This window comes from Pinus tabuliformis, chromosome 9, assembly GCF_031772625.1.
Source record: "Pinus tabuliformis cultivar Carrire ecotype Pingquan chromosome 9, CPIR1, whole genome shotgun sequence".
Lineage (NCBI taxonomy): Eukaryota > Viridiplantae > Streptophyta > Pinopsida > Pinales > Pinaceae > Pinus > Pinus tabuliformis.
The window spans coordinates 809,960,076-809,978,151 of record NC_142307.1 but is presented as its reverse complement, the minus strand read 5'-3'; the positions used below and the strand labels follow the sequence as shown (position 1 = coordinate 809,978,151).

Here is an 18,076-nt window from a genome sequence, read left to right as displayed (position 1 = left end):
ATTTTAAAATTTTAGGTGTTTAATAGTAGTTTTTGAAAGTGCTAAATCTATTTCTGATTTTTTTTTTTTTTTTAACCAAACTCGCCAAAAATCTACCATGAAGTTGAATTTGTGGCATAAAATGTGTTAAATGGTATTAGCGTGTTAACCAGGAAATGTTTTAGATCCAATTAGATCTTGAAGAGATATTTTATTGAGTTATTTAGATAGTAATTAAAACGAGCGGAACTGTCAGGCATCACCAATGCATATAAACGAGTGAAACGCATCACCGATGCATATTTATTAGATGGTAATTGAAACGAGTAAAACTGTCAGCCATCACCGATGCAATTAATTACAGGAATGTAAAACGAAGCGATAGCGGCACCACAGACAATCCTAAAAGAAGAATCCAGTCCGTGGTACAATGGATTCTAAAATCCCACATGGACAGAAAATGGTTGATCTCATTTCCGAAGGAGAAAGGCTCCAACTTGATCATTTCGATTGTGCACGTAATCCTGGCATTTGGCAGCTGCCATCTTTTCAATCGTCAGGAAGAATTCATCCGTTAAAACATCGGAAGCCAAGTGAGTCCTCACAACATTCTCGAACGCTGCCCTGTAAATGTTGGTTACCATCCTCCCGAACATCTTCTCATCGCCTTTTCTCACCTCTGAAATTGGATGCAAAGGCAACCCACCAAACAACTTTACTCCCTCCACAATCTCAAACGAATTCTCCGTCTTCACTATGCTCTCCAACTCCTCCACACTTGGGGAGAATACCGGAAGGTTGAACGACTCCATTTTCTCCTTCTCAATCTTTCCCTGCACCTCATAAATCCATATTAATATTTTGATATCGACACAGAGAGTTGGGTTGGATTAATATTACCTGTTTGATAAACTCTTCAAACGCAGCTTGCATGTGATCAGAAATGTGTCCTATTGCGCTTTGCTCTTTTATGTCTGCGGAACTACGACCTGCTAGACATATGAACATGCATCCGCCAGGTACCATCTCCTCTGCCCGTGCTGCTAGAAATGCAGAAAAATCTTTGCGAAATTGGGAGAGATAAGCAGCACCCACTTCATCTCTGGATATATAAATTGCTTCTCCATTCCAAGCTGGAGAATTTCTATCTACAACGCTATTCGGAACCTGCAAATGTCATTTTAATTCAGTTATTATGCATCTCGCATAAGATACTGAAGAAATGGAAAAGAACGATGAAATGGCTATCGGTTTATATGAAGCAACAACAGGTTTATATGAAGCAACCATCTAAATTTGTAAATCTATGACAAGTTAGAAATGAAAATCTCGAAGAAAAATAATATTGATTATTTGTTTGTTTTAGGATTTTTGATGATGGTAGAGTGTCTATTTAAAATGTTGAATAGATGCATAAAATATTGAAAAAATAGAAAAGAATCATAAAATAACTATCCATTTATAAGAAACAATTACATTTATAAATCGACTTATATAAAGCAAAATCCTGATGATGATACATTAAAAATTTGAATTAAAAATATTTAATTCGGAAAAAATCGGACAATAGATATCTTAATTTTTATTTTTTATAAAAACAATATTTTTGTTCATTCTTTTGTGAATTTATTTTAAATTAAAAATCATACAAAACTTTTATATCTTTCCAAACTTACTTTTAAAATATATTCCTAATTCAAACACTTGTTTATCTAAAATATTCATAATAATAAATACAAATACATTTAACAAATATATAATAACCTACCAAATTTATCACTCTTTTTCTTCACAATATAACAAATTCTTTCTTTATCTATTTTCTAGACTCTTAAGTGATAAATCAGTAAACTTTCACATTTTACTATGATTTCTAAATTTTCCCAACATGGATTGATTTTTAAACTTGTAAATTTCCCACTTCAATATGCTTTTTAATGTTCTTTCCTTATGCGTGGACGCCATATAAGTCCCAAGCTTCATAAATTAAATCAGATGCCACAGCCTTCGAAAAACAAGTGATGATGCAGAGTCTTAGCAGAAGCGCTGGAAGATTGTTTGATGTTGAGATTGTGCTGCACTGACCACAACATGTGAGCATTGATCTAGTTCACCTCTAAGTTGCAATTCTGTGCAATTGACAACTTCGAAGCTGGCACTGCATTTTTGTTGAATGGAAGCTTTTGGATGGAGGAGACATTACTAATGTCTGATTTTAGCAAAGGTTTATATGAAGTTGGAGAAGACATTACTGATTTTAGCAAAGGTTTATATGAAGTTGGAGAAGACATTATTAATGTCTGATTTTAGCAAAGGTTTATATGAAGTTGGAGATTTACTTCTGGAAGATTTCACAACAATCCACTCATCATGTGGGCTTGTGATCCAATCAGACCTGTTAGTAACATCTTCAAATTTAGAAGCTGTGGCCAGTGCCATCACTGTCCCTAGGAGGTCTTCAGCGTTGCCTAACTGATCTATTCAGCTCCCCAGTGCATTCCCCTATTGGGCTTGGTACGCTGAGTGACAGAATGGGAGAAAGCACTGCACTGGTCCACCTCTTTTCTGAATCTCTCCGAAAGCATCTCTCCAAAAGCATTTCTCCAAGAAATCCCGGATCTGAGGTGAAAGCCATGCAGTATCTCAGACAGCTCCTCCGTGCATCCATGATGTCAACCTGCTGATAGTTCTTATTGAATGAGCATCCATGATCTCAACCTGCTGATAGTTCTTATTGAATGAACAATTGTCCGTCTGGGTAAACTATGTAACCTTTATCAATTAAACCTGAGAAACGAATCGAATTTGGACGAATAATACGGTATTCGTACCGAATCCACGAATTATCGTATTTTTTTGCCCGATTCGGGCGAATTCGGTAACTATGCCCTAAATGATGTTAGACACAGGAAAAAAAATTATACCCATATCATATTCCAAAGAACAAATTCTACCCACGTCATATTCGAAAGACTAAATGTAGAAATCTGCACGCTCAGACATTGACACCAATTTATTATTGGTTTACCATTCAAAATTCTATAAATTCTCCTGGCATTAGATATAAATACTGTCTTAAACTTGACATAGTCATTCAAGATTTAATTTAAAAAACATTTATGTGCTTTCCGCGTGGAAAGGGGCAAGGGAGCAAGATCATTTTGTTAGAAACCATAAATAATTTCAACTACCTGCCACTAAAATTCAACAGAAACAGTAAATGCTGAATCTAGAAAGTCGCTGCTATATTTAATGAAGTCGGCGGATACATTGACAATGGGGAAACTTCTCCAGCAAGCCACCGACTCTAATGATCTCCAGAAACTTCTGTAGCATGTATATATATCTGTTTGATCTGTGAATGAAGCAAGCGTTCAGATGTCTTGAATGTGTTTCTTGTTCTGTGTTTGTGCGTAGCTGCTCTCTCTCTGTCATGGTATCAGAGCAGTGAGGTCGAGAAACTGTGTGAGTTGTGTGTCGCTCTGTTGCAGAAGCGCTGTGTGAGGAGTGCGTTGCTGTGCTGCAGAGGAGCTGTGTGGTCTAGAGCTGTGTGAGGCTTGGTGGAGTGTACAAGGAGACCAGCAGCAACGTTTTGGTGATCTGTTCTTCTTTTCAGCCTGGTGTGCACAGCAGAAGTGTGGTGAGCTGTGCGTTGTGCGCTTGGGAGGTCCTGGCTGTACTGGCGGTGGCGGCAGAGGATGCACCTTGACTGCTGAAACGAAGGTCGATCAGGAAGATAGAGGACTGTGTGTTGTAGGTTCTGGTAAGACATTTAGTTCAATTATCTGCTTTTGGACAACAGGATTGTTATTACTTGCTTGTCCAAGAACCCATGCAGCAATTGTGCGCAGTTCTTTCTCTTCTCTGTTAAGTTCTTTGACAAGTGCAGTGAGTCCTCCAAGTTTATTCAAATCATTTGCATTATCAATAGGTCCTACAAGCTCTAGAAGTTCAAGTAGAGCTCGATAATGGCCTTATGTCGAAAGTGAAGAATTATTGAATGAATTCTTTGGTAGCGGCTTTATGATTGAATGAATGTGTGTTCTTTTTATGATTTAGTGACAGGAAAAAGGGAGAGGAAAAGTGTGAAGGAGGGTTGTTATTATTAAGGAAATATTGAAGTTGTAAGTTGTGGTTTATTGTGAGTTTGCCCTCTCTAATATTTGAATATTGGTGATTGGAGAAAGCTTCTTATCATGGCAAATTTGTTGCTTGATAATTATATGAATGAATCCACCAAGCTTGATGGCGAAAATTATGTAAACTGGAAATTCAAGCTAATGACTATTTTAGAAGGTAATAATTTGTGTTCCATTGTAAGTGGGGATGAGCCCAAACCCACTGTTGCAGGTTCTATCCCAGATTGGGAGAGAAGGGAGACAAAAGCAAAGGTGCTGCTGCGTATGTCCGTAAAGGACAACATCATTCCTCATATCAGAGACTGCAAGACATCAAAAGAAACATGGGATACATTGAAGGGTTTGTATGAAACAACAAATACAAACCGGATCTTGTTTTTGAAGACTAAGATTTTATCCTTAAAAATGGAAGCAAATGAAAATATAAGCAATTTTATATCTCGTGTCAAAGATTTAAGTGATAAGTTAGGAGATATTGGTGAAAAGGTGTCTAATACTGACTTAGTCACCATCGTATTAAATGGCTTAGTGCAAGATTATCAAATTTTTGTTTCAAGTCTTGCAGCTAGAGAAAAACCCCCTTCATTTGATGAATTGACAGGAATTCTTCTACAAGAGGAGGAGAGGATGAAGAATTTTTTGGGCTCTAGCAGTTCAGATTTGGCATTGGTGGCCAAGGGAAAATATCCATACAGAGGCAAACCTTGGGACAAGAACAAAGGAGGCAAGTTTCAAGCAAAGCAAAGAGGTATGATACAGTCTAAATTTCCAAAGAAAAATGATGAGTGTTATTATTGTGGCAAACCTGGGCATCATTCTAAAGATTGCTATAAAAGGAAATATAATGAGACTAGGCAAAGAAACAGAAGGCATAATGGAAATTTTGTGGACAAAGATATCAATGATGGATTTAAAAATATTAAATTGTTTGTTTCTGATGCTGCATTGTCTGTGGAAAATGATGATAAGAATGCTTGGTTCATTGATTCTGGTGCATCACTCCATATGTCTTGTAATAAGGAGTGGTTTGATGAATATCATGAAAATATTGATGGAACATATGTTTGCCTAGGAGATAACAAAGCACTTAAAGTTCAAGGTTATGGAGTAATAGGTGTGAATTTGTCTAATGGGCAAGAGAAACAGATTCATAATGTGATGTATGTCCCTGATATTAAAAAGAATTTAATTTCTGTTTCTACTATTACTGACCAAGATTTGAAGGTGGAATTTGTTAAATCACAGTGTGTAGTGAAAGACATTCAAGATAAATACAAGGTTATTGCCACAGGAACCAGAGTTGGAGGTTTGTATAAGTTGGATGTGACCAGGAAAAGTCATCAAGCATTAGCATCTACAGCAATATCAACAGAAGATTTATGGCATCAAAGGTATGGACATCTAAATCACAAAGATTTAATGCTACTGCAAAAGAACACTATGGTTGAAGGTCTTCCTGTCTTGAAAAATGATCATGTTGAATGTGAGGCATGTGTACTTGGCAAGCAACATAGGGAGGAATTTCCTATACATAAAGAAAAAAGGCAAACGGAAATACTTGAATTAATTCATACTGATGTATGTGGACCTATGCAAACTATATCTATTGGTGGAGCATGGTATTTTCTTATTTTTGTGGATGATAGATCTAGATATACATGGGTTTATTTCATAAGAAAGAAGAGTGATGTTTTTGAGTATTTTAAAGAATTTAAGAATATGGTAGAAAAACAAACTGGTAATTATATCAAAATCTTGAGATCTGATCAAGGGGGAGAATTCAAATCAAGAGAATTTAATCAATATTGTAAAAGCAATGGGATTCAACAACAATTTACAGTGCCACATACACCTCAGCAAAATGGAGTTGCTGAGAGGAAAAACAGAACACTAGTTGAATGTGCACGTAGTATGCTTCAAGGGAAAAATATCTCTAATGTTTTTTGGGCTGAAGCCATTAATACTGCTGTTTATTTGAAAAATAGAAGTCCAACCAAAAGTTTAGAGCTTAAAACACCTTTTGAAGCATTTTATGGGTACAAACCAAAAGTGAGTCATTTAAGAGTTTTTGGTTGCAAGGCATATGCTCATATTCCAAAAGATGAAAGAAGAAAACTTGATGCAAAGGCAATTAAGTGCATATTTATTGGCTATTGTGATAATCAGAAAGCATATAAGTTGTTTGATCCCAATACTCATAGATTGCTTGCAAGTAGGGATGTGGTGTTTCATGAGAATGCAAATGAAGGTGATAAAATAAATAATAGTGTATGGCATAATACTGATGATTATGTCAAATTAGATACAAGTGTTGAACAAGAACAGGAACAAGCATAGGAACAGGTACAAGATCAAGAACAAGTAGGATCAAGCAGTCATGACACTCCAAAGAGAGGAGAGGAGACTCTGCAAAGCCAAAAGAAAGATGAAAGCAGTAAAACTCCAAGAAGGTCATCACGTCAAAGTCAGGTACCTGTAAGGTATAAAGATTATGCATTAATGTCTCAGGTTATGAATGTTGTAGAACCTTCAAGCTATGATGAAGCTAAAGAATATGAAGAATGGAGAAATGCAATGAATGAAGAATATAACTCTATAATGAAGAATGACACATGGGAATTAACAGAATTGCCTAAAAACAAAGTTCCCGTAGGATGCAAATGGCTTTATAAATTTAAATTTAATGCTGATGGAAGTATTGATAAACATAAAGCTAGATTGGTTGCCAAAGGATATTCACAAAAGGAGGGAATTGATTATGAAGATACTTTTGCACCTGTAGCTAAGATGAACACAATTAGAATTATGATTGCATTAGCTACAAAATATAATTGGAAAATGCACCAATTAGATGTCAAATCTGCATTTTTGAATGGTGAGTTAAAAGAAGAAGTTTATTTAGTTCAACCTGAAGGGTTTGTAAAACAGGGACAGGAGCATCTGGTTTGCAGGTTAAAGAAAGCTTTATATGGCTTGAAACAAGCACCAAGATCATGGTATGTGAAAATTGATTCTTTCTTTTATGAGAAAGGTTTTATAAGAAGCAAGAATGATCCTAATTTATACATCAAGGAAGATGAAGACAAGAATGTTGCTTTGATATCTTTATATGTTGATGATCTAATCATAACAGGAAATGCATGCAAGTTGATTGAAGAAATTAAAAATCAATTGTCACATGTATTTGAGATGAAGGATCTTGGTGAATTGCATTATTGTTTAGGTCTTGAAGTTTGGAGGGAGCCTGGTAAGACATTGATCACACAAAGCAAATATACAAGGGAAATACTTAAAAGATTCAATATGATTGAATGCAAGGCAACATCTACTCCTTTAGAACAGAATGTCAAATTGTGCAGTGATGATGGAACCAAAGAGGTGAATGGAACTATGTATCGTCAACTGGTGGGAAGTCTGAACTATCTCACCACTACCAGACCAGATATAGCATATTCTGTCAGCATACTTAGTCAGTTCATGGCTAAGCCTTGTGAAAGCCATTGGAAAGCAGCAAAGAAAGTCCTTCGATATCTGAAAGGAACACTTAATTTTGGTATTATGTATACTGATGAATTTGATGTTGAATTGGCAGGTTATTCTGATTCTGACTGGGCTGGAAATCCAGATGATAGGAAATCTACTACTGGATACGTGTTCAATATTGGTTCAGGACCAATATCATGGAGCAGTAAGAAACAACCAACTGTTTCATTGTCATCCACTGAAGCTGAATATAAAGCATTATGCAGTGCAACCTGTGAAGCAATATGGCTTAGGAGGATCCTTGAAGATGTTGGAGAAACACAACAAGCACCTACAGTAACCAGATGTGACAATCAAAGCACTATCAAATTGGCAAACAATCCTATATATCATGCAAGGACAAAACACATTGAGACACAACATCATTTTGTAAGAGAAAAATTGCAATCAAAAGAAATTGACTTATCATATTGTAATACAAATGAAAATGTGGCTGACATATTCACCAAGCCTCTTGGAAAGGCTAAATTTGAAATGTGTAGAAATATGTTGTACATTGTAGAAAATCCAAATTTTGTAAGCCTAGCTGAGACTTAGACCAGCAGGCATGACAATTAAGAGTATAGTGTCTTGTTTATTGTATGTAGTTGAAATTAAGGGGGAGTGTTAGAAACCATAAATAATTTCAACTACCTGCCACTAAAATTCAACAGAAACAGTAAATGCTGAATCTAGAAAGCCGCTGCTATATTTAATGAAGTCGGCGGATACATTGACAATGGGGAAACTTCTCCAGCAAGCCACCGACTCTAATGATCTCCAGAAACTTCTGTAGCATGTATATATATCTGTTTGATCTGTGAATGAAGTAAGCGTTCAGATGTCTTGAATGTGTTTCTTGTTCTGTGTTTGTGCGTAGCTGCTCTCTCTCTGTCACATTTACCTGTGAAAGCCAGTGAAGGCTGCTAGAAGAGTGACAGAAATGGAGGCTTTTCAGTGGGAAAAGTCTCTTGTAAAACGATCCGCAGACCGCTGCTGCGGAGTAAGATCTCGTTGACGGAGGCTCAGTAAAACCATGCTCATCTTCGTCTTTTTTGTGGGCATGCTTTGCTGATTGTTCATGTGGAGACAACGAGCGAAGGAGCGAGTTAAAATCGTTGGAAGGAAGATCAGCGAAGTAAACCTGAAATTCTGGCAGCTTCACAGAATGAGAAGTACACGTCGTTTGGACGGCTCGAACGATGGTGTCCGCCACTAGAAGTGTGTTAATTCCCGTTGCACACCCAAAATCTGCAATGCAAAATACACCATTTTCTCCTTTCATGGTCTCAAGTCTGAGATGCTGGGAAATTTCACGCTCCAGAATAGGTTTTATCACTTGTATCATTTTCAACTGCGTACATCTCAAAACAATAAAATAACGTCAACAAAATTTATTGCTGGAATCCAAATATTATAATGTGTAAGCTATAGTTAAAATGAAATTATTAAATAAAATATAAACCTGTGCAGATAAAGAAACGCGAGCATAGCTGGTCTCTCCATCTCCACCCTTCATGGCCAGCACATTCTCCATTGATTTCACGCAGTCCATTACCACAAAGCAAATGCGGAGTTCCCAGCCTGATGAAACAGTGCTTATGAAGGGAGTAGTCTACTCAGGCGGAAGAATGGCCCGGAAAAACCACCGGCTCCGACCACCGGCAATTTCTCCCCAGCTCCGCCACCGTCCGCGAGCTCCGCCCAGCTCCGCCACCCTCCGCATTTAATGATGTCTGACAAGAGTTCCATCGCTGTGTTGCCGCCATTCATACCTCAATTTGAATTTGGGAATTAACCGCGGGCTGCATTCGACCCGGCACTCCCCTGCAGGTCACCAGAACAAGCGAAACCGGAAGGGCAAGAACAGGTTCGAGGCTGCGAGCTGTGGCATCTCATTCGTTCATGCAACCATCGTTTGCATTCTCTCTGCTCACGACATGCGCAGTAACCCATGGAAGCTTGATGCACCCAACACAGATTTAGAGAACAAAATCATCGAGTTCAGCACTGCATATTTCGTTGTGGACTTGCTCCACTATTTGCTTGCCAACCCATCTGATCACCTCTTCCTTCTACCTAGTAACTTGCAGGTACTATGCAGGCCATGGAGGGCTCTCGGCCATCTCTCTGATAGCTGCAGGGGAATCGACGACTCCATTACAGAATGTGTGGACTATTTCTCGTATGGCTAAAACGGAGTCTGCCTTGGCCAACATGATCTATAGTTCTGTTTCTCCATTTTTCACTGTGTATTTTACCATGGTGAGGTGCATTGTTGGGCCTTGGTTGGCATGGAAGTTGGCCTCCTTCTACTTAGCTGGTAAGGCAGATGCCGTTATTCCTTACTGGATGGCTAGTTCATGGATGGTTACTGTTATTCTGGCTCTTTTCGGGAGCACCATCTGGGTTTACAAGCTCTGGACAGGTTTGATCCGTTTCTATGCAAAGAGAGGGACTCCGAAGGGCAAGCTTGGAGCCCAGAAAGGAGTAAGGATAGTGGAGCTTGATCCAGTTGTTATAACTACAATGCTTTTAGTTGAATTAACCAATTTTCCTGTATTTTTCTTTGTGTAGGTGTAGTATTTTAACCGTTCAAATTGATAATAATAGTTTGCTTCCAGGCCCATTTGTAAAGTATTGTACTTCAGTGAACAAACTCTAGAAACAAAAGCCATGGTGCTATTCAGTAGCAATTTTCAAGATTTTGGTGTTGTGTATTTTTTAAATTCTTGTGCAATCCTCAGAATTGGGGCAATTTTTTTCATTATCTTTAAAAGCCTGATAGGAAGATTACTAAAAGGGATGCAAAAACCATCATTACATCGAATTAACATCCCCAGGTTTCCCCACTATCGACGTATGCCAGGGCAAGTGCACCAGATCTAGATTGTACATTAGCTTTACACAAAATTTCTTAGAGCAATCAGATGATATGAAAATTGAATGGCTATATAATTGGAAATTGAAAATCCACCAATTATAGGTACCCTTTGTCTGGACAGATCTTCAAACATTTTGGTACAGAGGAGGTGAGAAGTTCTTTAAGCACTCATAGAGTTGCACACAAAGTGGGGGAGTTGGAGTGAGTAGAATATTGGTCCTACAGCCAATCAAGCAATATGTTAGAACTGAGCATGGGGCTCTCCTCCACTGTGGCACAGATCATCTCTTACGCTACTGAAAATTACCCTGATTACCTGCCATACATTTCAGATAGATTTATAGCAGTACCAAGGATCCTTGAAAAGGACAACCTATCAATAAAGTTATAATGTAAAAATACCCATAAAATGGTCTTATATCCAAGTCTGACCTCTTTACCAAACTTGCACCTCCAAATAGGCATAGCTGCAATTTTGATCTGTTAGTCCGGTTTCATGGAGCTTTCCTTTAGTTAGGAGTGCCATATAGATAATGAACCAGGCAAGGAATCTCATCCTAAACGAAACCTTTCATCACAAATAGCTAGCGCACTTTTGTGTCACAAAAGCATGGTCAAGCTGCAATTCCAGTTCCTGTTTTATGACGCAGGTTGCTTTAGTTGGGAGTGACATAGACCGAATGAACCATGAAAGTAACCACATCTTAAAGGGAAACCTTGCATTACAACCAGATAGGGGAAACTTTTGTGCTAGTTGTGTGCCATTCATGTTTGTCATCATTCGAATACCATTTTCTATTTAAGTTTACTTTCAATAAAAGGTTTAGGGGCCATCTTTTTATACAAGTTTACTGGCCTGCACATTAAGATAGGTGCCTAATAACTCTATCTCCAAAGACTGTCCTGATTACCTGCCACGCATTCCATATAGATTTGTGGTATCACCAAGGATCTTTGAGAAGGACAGCCCGCCAATATAGTTATGATGTCAACATACCCATAGAATGGCCTTCTATCCATGTCCTATTTCCTCAACAAAAGGCACCTCCAAAAACATGATCAACATATTCTGGATAACCCCAATATCTGCAATTTCTATCTGTTGATCCTGTTCCATAAAGCCTTCCTTTAGTTCAGAGGGAGCGCCCATATACAAAATGAAAAAAATATATTATTTATATAAAATATGTGTATTTTAAAGATTAATACAGCAAAGTAAGAAAAGAAAAGTGATACTTAATATGATATAATAATTAAAAAAAACTGTTAAAAATAATAATAAAAATATTCATATTATATATATATATATATATATATATATATATATATATATATATATATATATATATATATATATAAATAAATATATAATTTTGATTTAAAATATATATATTTCAAAGTGAATTTAAATTTATATTAAAATTATTTGAATTTAATTAACATATTTTGAAATCATATTAATAAAATTGTTTAAAAAAATTATTAAAATATATTATCATATCTTCTTAAAAAAATTATAAAAGATATTAAAATCATATTAAAGGGAAAAATAACAACAACAACAACAACAAAAAAGGTAAGATGAAGTGAGGGCAACGAAACCACAAAAAACATTCAGATGAAGTTGTCCCAACAAAATATTAATAATGAAGAAGCCACAAACTTGAAATCCTTAATAATAACAAATAGAGTAGTCTAACTAGGCCACAATTTTACTCGAAAAATAGTGGAAATTTCAGCAAGATTTTGATTAAAATCCAGCAAAATTTTGGGGAAATCTAGGTTACAGTTGTCAAGCTTCATGATTTTGGGTGCCCTGAGGGTTTTTGATGGTGTTGAATCAACTTCCACCATCAAAAAAGTATTTAAACAACCTAACGGTTGGATTTTTTGAAAGAAAAAATGGTTGGATTATGTCGAAAATTTGTTTTCCAAGCAAAATTATGATTTAGTTCCCGGATAGTAAGTGTGTTATTCAAGATATAATCGATCAAGGAACTGACAATGTTCCTTTAATCATTTAATCGAGGGATAAGACTAGGTTGTATATTTGATTGTATTGTCATGAATTAAACATATCAGATTAAAAATGATTGGGATATTGTCTTACTCGTCTTTGTAGACCTAATCTTCTTTCCTCTAACTCAATGTCTCGGGAAATAATGGCCCAATTCCTAGCACATTATTCATTGGAAAGTGAATTTTTCAAAATAAAATCAAGCAGAGAATGAGCAATGTTAGTTTGATCATGGATCCAAAAGCCAAGGTTAGGTTGTTCTGGAGACTGAATTGTCATGGAACTAATGAGATTTCAAAAGATTGAGGGAACGAATCGTTCACTAGTATGGTCACCAAAAAAGATGTTGATGTTATTATAAGATTAACAAATCAACTCCCTTGAATATCCTTCTCACAACGGGATAATGAGACACGCTAGCTCATATATGAAGGGGTGTGGGATTATTTTATGTATTTTATGAATTTTTTGGATTTTTATCAAGTGTAGAAAAACAGAGTAGCAATTAAAATAGTTGTATATACATTAACTACAATAATTACAATTGAAACAAAGAAATATGCAACATATAAATAGAAAATTCAAAATGAAAGATTAGACAAAAGTAGCGAACTAATCAGAGCCCAAGGTTTTGTACAACATAAGTTGTTATAATTACAAACAAGGTAGTAAGCTAATTAGGATTGGGGCAACAACCTTGTATCATGTAGAGCATAAACTACCAAAAAAATTAAGTAAACTGCTGAGAAATAGTATAAAACAAATCAGACATAGAGAGGTATATAAACAGGTATTTGATGAATCAATGGCCGATTTTTATTGAAATGAGACAAAGTACAGCCAAAATTCTAAAATTCAATCCTTTGTGAAGACTTTTGACTAACCCAATCATAGACTATTGCAATGTAAATCTATCATATATAATAATTCGAGCAAGAAACAAGAGTAGCAGCAAAATGAAATCCTTCAAGCTAGTAAGATGTGGGCAACTTGTTTTTCCGCAAATAACTAGTTGTTAGCACTGGCAGTACATTAGTTTGACCTTCAAACAACAATAAAAATAATCAGAAAGACACAATATACCTAAATAATAATTACTAATTTCAAAGGAGTCACCTAGCTTGTTGCCCATAGATGATATAGATTTGTTGTCACCATCATGATTAGCTTCAGAGTTTGTGAGAAACTATAAAAAATAGTGGCCAGAAGTTATAGCATACCTCTCCCTCAATAGTTCTCCTTTTGCCTTCATAGATTTATCCTCTTTTAAGAAGGCTTCAAGCAGTTTTGGTAGTTTTTCTTTAGGCTTAAAATGATTATTTTCTTTAGTTTTTCTAATCAAAGTTGATTAGATAAATAAGAGGAGAAAATTTTAAAGGTTGTTAAAATAATTAAATTAAGACTAGACTCTAATAGGTGGGACCCTCTATAATCCATTCAATCAAGTTTCCTCTTTATTTTATCATAAATAGTCATTATGTGTCATTTATCTATTGACCTTTTTCATTTCAAATCAAATTGTTGGTTGTAACATATAACACAAATAAGAATTAACCATCACAAATAAACAACCACTGCATATAATTCATCATTAAAGTAAACATCACATAAACTAAAAAAATGACTCCTTGTACCTCCATGCTCCTTGCTACTCCATAAAACTCGTATCCAAGTGGTACCACAAAATACAAAGCGTAATATGCACATAAATATAACCATTCTCCTCAAATTGATAAGTTGTCAAAATGATAAGCATAGTATCTGGTGATCAGTTTAGACGAATAACTTCACCTCATAAACATATTAACACAACTGCAAGCTAAGTAAGGTAACTTGTATTGTAGCATAAGTGATGTGCATAAAAAGAACCCTGATCATTTCCTTTGCCCATGAGAAGGAGATGATTCTGCTTATTGCTCCTCTTGTTGTGGGTGTGAAGTGACTGAGTGAGATGGTGTGTGAGAAGAAGCATAGGGTGAGGCTTTTGTGTTTTGTTCTTGTTCACAGGTAATTGGCATGGGAATGATTGGGCATTTTGATGGCTAAGCAATAGGACCAACCATTATTACAAGCTGCTTAGAATTCTGATGTGTAAAAGGAGTATGATGAGTAGTAGGGGTGTTATAGGAGGAGTGTGAGCTATTCGTGAGGCATCATATCATAAGTGTGATATGTGGGAGTGGTGAGGGGGATTAGGTGGTGAAACAGTGGGCCAACCATGTATAGATTGCACAGGTTGTGCAGAAATCGTTGTTCCCCAACCATCATTATTTGGGTTAACAACAAGGGCAGAAACATGTGGGGGAACAAGAACTATAAAAGGTTGTTGTACCAAAGGAGGTTGTTCTGTTTGTGATTGTACCATAGACTGAGGTTCTATCTAGCCCAACAAACTAATAACACCATTGTTAAGCAATTGTCTTAGTTCTTGGGGATCTGCATCAAAGTGGATAGAGACCCTTGGTCTCCTATCCCTTCTTACACCAAAATGTTGATCTCTATTTTTGGTCCTTCTTCCCCTGCCTCTCCCTCTGTTCATATAAAAAAAACTCATTTTGCAGAAATGAATGACTAATTACACACATGCGATTAATGATTCAATTCCATTTGTTATTTCAAGAATGAAACACTGAGCTTGAAGAAAAAATAGAAGGAAAAGGTAATCAAATAAGGATAGGGAAAAACTTTGTATGCAGAAAGATGAATCTAGGCAACAACATGAACTTTTAAACAAAGTTGATGGTCAATTCGAAGTAGATGCCTTTTCTCCTTTTTTATTTAAAAAAAAACAAATGCCAACATATATACGGAATCATGAGTCTTCGTAATAAAAAATAAAAGTAAGAGAAACAACATGAAGGGTCCATACCTTTTTTATTTTACGATTTTTAGAACAAACCTGTAATGGAGGAGATGAAAACGAAGTGACACATCATAATCGAAAGATCCCAACAACAAAATTATACAATTTTCAACACAAGGTTGAATCAAGAACCCTAATGTAATGGTCCATTACGATTTGACAGTAAAACGCTTACGAGTTGCCTCATAGGTAATTGTAATATGACAGGGGCTAAAATAGACTCAAAGAATGTTTAACAAAACCAGGCCATAATGGCTCAAGAAACATATAAACCCTCAGAGTTGTGGGTTTGTTTATTCAGTTGGAATGTGCATTCAAATTTTCCAATGACCACACCAAATGAAAATCTGAGCAGTTCCCTGTGCATGGCCTTCACATGGGTTTTGTGCTCAGGACCCTGAGGCCCTAGAGTTCCTGCATGCGGTTAATTAGAGTAAACAAAGAACAATACACTCGATGAGGAATAATAAAAATAAACCCATTTTTAGCCATAAACACAAATCGTAACGACACAAAATATAGAGAGATGTCTTAACAGTTCTTTAGGAGGGAAAATAATAACATTTTTGTTCAGGCTGGTATATTGTAAGTAGGGGTTAATCCCTACTTGTTAAATAACAACTACATTCACATAAACTACCATGACCATTATGGTAACACCTAAGTAAATGTCAGACCAATTATCCCAAGGCTCGAAGGCCTCAAAGGCTCCAAGTCTCTAATGCACAGGGACTAAGCTTATGAAACCATGCAAATATTTTCTAACTGAACCCTAAGAGACACACAACCCAACAAATGAATTCTATAATCGCCCAAGAAAGACCAACATGCATACATAGTTCGCAAACAGTCAAGGGGAAGAGGTTGAAAGAGGAAGGAAGAAAAATTTGTGTGCTTCACATGAAAACAATGGTGGTGTGTAGATACATACCTGGTGCAATGTGTAAAGAAGAAACTGAGTTTATACACTCAATTCCACATCGCGTTATTGAACTATTGAAGCAATGAACTTTTCTACCAGCATCTCATGAAACCAACCTCGTGGGGTAACGAGATTTGCAGCATAATGAGTCAAGGCATTGGAAGGTTTTCAAAATTCCAAGCATCGAGAAAAGAACTGAAGGGTGGCAGAGTAAATGCAGGAGAAGAGCGAGGTAAGTATTGAGTTTCCAAAGTATAACATTTACGTGTCGAGGAGCTGACTTGGGTCTACAACGTGCCACGGAAGAGCTGCCAACTAATGAACTGATCAATCAAACCAATTAGAATGAGCCATATCACTTGCCCCATCACTCTATCAACGTAAATCAAAACACTGCATTAAGGCACGATGGGATGGGCATTGTATTGGAATGTGTAACATTTAATTAAATTGAAAGTTTGTTGCCGGAAAACAAATAGTTGCAATACTAATCTATGGAGTTCTGATATATTGATTCCGAAAAACAAATCGCTAAAATGTCATTCAAACATATGTCAATCAGAGGTTGAAATATTTGATAGTTGGCGTGCAAGATATATAACATCGGAAATCCAATTGTTGTATGGCACATATAATTTACACACAACTTTACAACATACTCACATACCAATTACCATAATGTTCACAATGCATAAATTTATAATCTTATATAAAATGTTCATTCTCATGCTCTTAAACAACAACTTCAACCACCCTTCAATCATACCATAAGCCATATGATCACATATATATCCAAGCCATAATACATAGCTTTGATGCCATACAATTAATCATAATCAATTATTTCTTGAATAATATTATTTGAGAGGTATATCTTTAAGAGAGGTCCCACCTATTAGGCCTTTTAACAAGACACATTATTTAAGGGGAGGATTATTTTAGGCGTCACAATGGTTTGTGAATTTTGTTAGTATTGACCATTGTCAACAAATTACAATATTGATTTGACAATTTTTTCCAGTATTTAAAAAAATACTAAAACATTACCAGAATCAAAATATTGATTTCAAAATTTGTAAACTTTTGTAATTGATTTAAATGTATATTTCATTGATAATGAAGTTTCCATAAAGAAGACAAGTAAAATTGGGGAAATTGTTAGGAAATTTTATTAAAGCTTAACCGATAATAATTTGTTAATGAGCAAAAGTAAAACATTTGAAAGGTTCGTTGTTGGTGGTCTTTTAACACCATCTAAAAATCGGAAAGAAGAATATTGCAATTCTACAAGAATTTAGAAAAAAAATAATTCACAGGTTTGGAGGACCTTAGACTCTCTTAATAACGTCAAGTTATGTTAATATTATGTTTCTATTTCCTTATTAACCTTCTTTGCTCTTTGTACAATAGTGGATGCTTTGAATCTACCAACCCTGGAACATGCCTTACGATTGTCATAGAAGGGGGACCCCATAGATATGTAATAAACATCATGTTGCTTCTTCTATTCAGTACAACCCTAAGAACAACACTTGTGAATCTTACATTACTCAACACCTGCAAGTAGCAACAATCACCATAATTTATATAAGAATTTAATCCATCAAACAAAAACCTAAATCGTTATCATACAATTACTTGTAGTAAGTCTCCCATATTGACTACTAATTAATTGGTTATAGCAAGCACGATAATCCATCTTCCATCCTACAACTAAAAATGAAAACCTTTTACTCGGCCCTGGTAAAGG

The 18,076-nt window shown here is 35.9% G+C and overlaps 1 protein-coding gene, 1 long non-coding RNA gene and 1 pseudogene across 2 annotated transcripts; 2 read left to right on the top strand and 1 right to left on the bottom strand.

Annotated features, from left to right (window-relative positions):
• Nucleotides 1-449: 449 nt before the first annotated feature.
• LOC149151265 (putative methyltransferase TCM_000168) lies at nucleotides 450-9,195 on the bottom strand. Its single transcript, XM_089437975.1, has 4 exons — nucleotides 9,106-9,195; nucleotides 8,545-8,994; nucleotides 880-1,146; nucleotides 450-812 (listed from the first exon to the last, which is right to left on the bottom strand). Exons 1-4 carry the CDS (start codon nucleotides 9,193-9,195, stop codon nucleotides 450-452), a joined length of 1,170 nt encoding a protein of 389 aa, XP_089294101.1.
• Nucleotides 4,129-4,966, top strand: LOC149151266 (uncharacterized). The gene is made up of 2 exons (XR_016263566.1): nucleotides 4,129-4,458; nucleotides 4,720-4,966. It is a non-coding gene; the product is annotated as an uncharacterized LOC149151266 (long non-coding RNA).
• A 13-nt stretch (nucleotides 9,196-9,208) lies between the features above and the next one.
• LOC149151264 (TLC domain-containing protein At5g14285-like) lies at nucleotides 9,209-10,343 on the top strand (annotated as a pseudogene).
• Nucleotides 10,344-18,076: the final 7,733 nt, after the last annotated feature.